This window comes from Eimeria tenella, genomic scaffold (assembly GCF_000499545.2).
Source record: "Eimeria tenella Houghton genomic scaffold, Eth_scaff2206, whole genome shotgun sequence".
NCBI classification, from domain to species: Eukaryota; Apicomplexa; class Conoidasida; order Eucoccidiorida; family Eimeriidae; genus Eimeria; species Eimeria tenella.
This window is the reverse complement of record NW_013542061.1, coordinates 247-929: the sequence shown is the minus strand read 5'-3', so window position 1 is coordinate 929 and position 683 is coordinate 247. Positions and strand designations below refer to the sequence as shown.

Genomic DNA, 683 nt, shown 5'->3' with positions numbered 1-683 from the left:
CGGCTGTTCTGCTGCTGCTGCTGCTGCTGATGCAGCAGCAGCAGCAGCAGTGCTGCTGCTCCCTTCATTCAAACCAAAACCCCCAGACACCCCATCTTTAAGGGTACTTGGAGATGGGGGCCCCCCTTCTTCAAGGGTACTTGAGGATGGGGGGCCCCCCGGCGTCTGGGGGCCCCCCAAGTTGCTGCTGAAGCAGCGCAGCTGCTGCTTGCTGCGGGGGCCCTCACAAAAAGGGTACAGTTGAGGGTTTAGGGGGCCCCTCTGCAGCAGCAGGGCCCTAGCTATCCGGGGGGTTCCCCATAGGTGGGGGGCCCCCTCTGTAGTTGGGGGCCCCCCGTGGGGGCCCCCAGAGGCAGGGGCCAGCCCAAACCTTGGGGGGCCCCAGGGGGGCCCCCCAAGGGCCCCCTGGCGGGCCCTCGAGGGGCCCCTCAGGGGCCCCCTAAGGGCCCCCTGGCGATCCCTCAGGGGGCCCCTTAGGAGGTACATTATGAGGGGAGAAAGTCCATAGTTGGGGTGTATGGGCAGGGGCCCCGGGTGTATAGGCAGAGGCCCCCGGGGCCCCCGAGTGGGACTTTTGGGGCCCCTGTAAAGGGAGAAGCAGTTCAAAAGAGCGGAAGTCGCAAATAAATGATTATATTTTATTTGTTTTACTTTTTTGGACTCTAAAAACTCCCAAATGAGCG

The 683-nt window shown here is 63.0% G+C and overlaps 1 protein-coding gene across 1 annotated transcript in view; it reads right to left on the bottom strand.

The window, feature by feature from the left end:
* ETH_00042065 (uncharacterized protein) overlaps positions 1–68 on the bottom strand; it is a gene marked incomplete at both ends in the record, with an annotated part of 907 nt that extends 839 nt beyond the window's left edge. The window contains one exon of the mRNA XM_013374700.1: positions 3–68. Coding sequence (XP_013230154.1) covers positions 3–68 — 66 coding nt within the window. The remainder of the gene's footprint in view (positions 1–2) is intronic.
* Between the last annotated feature and the right edge of the window lie 615 nt (positions 69–683).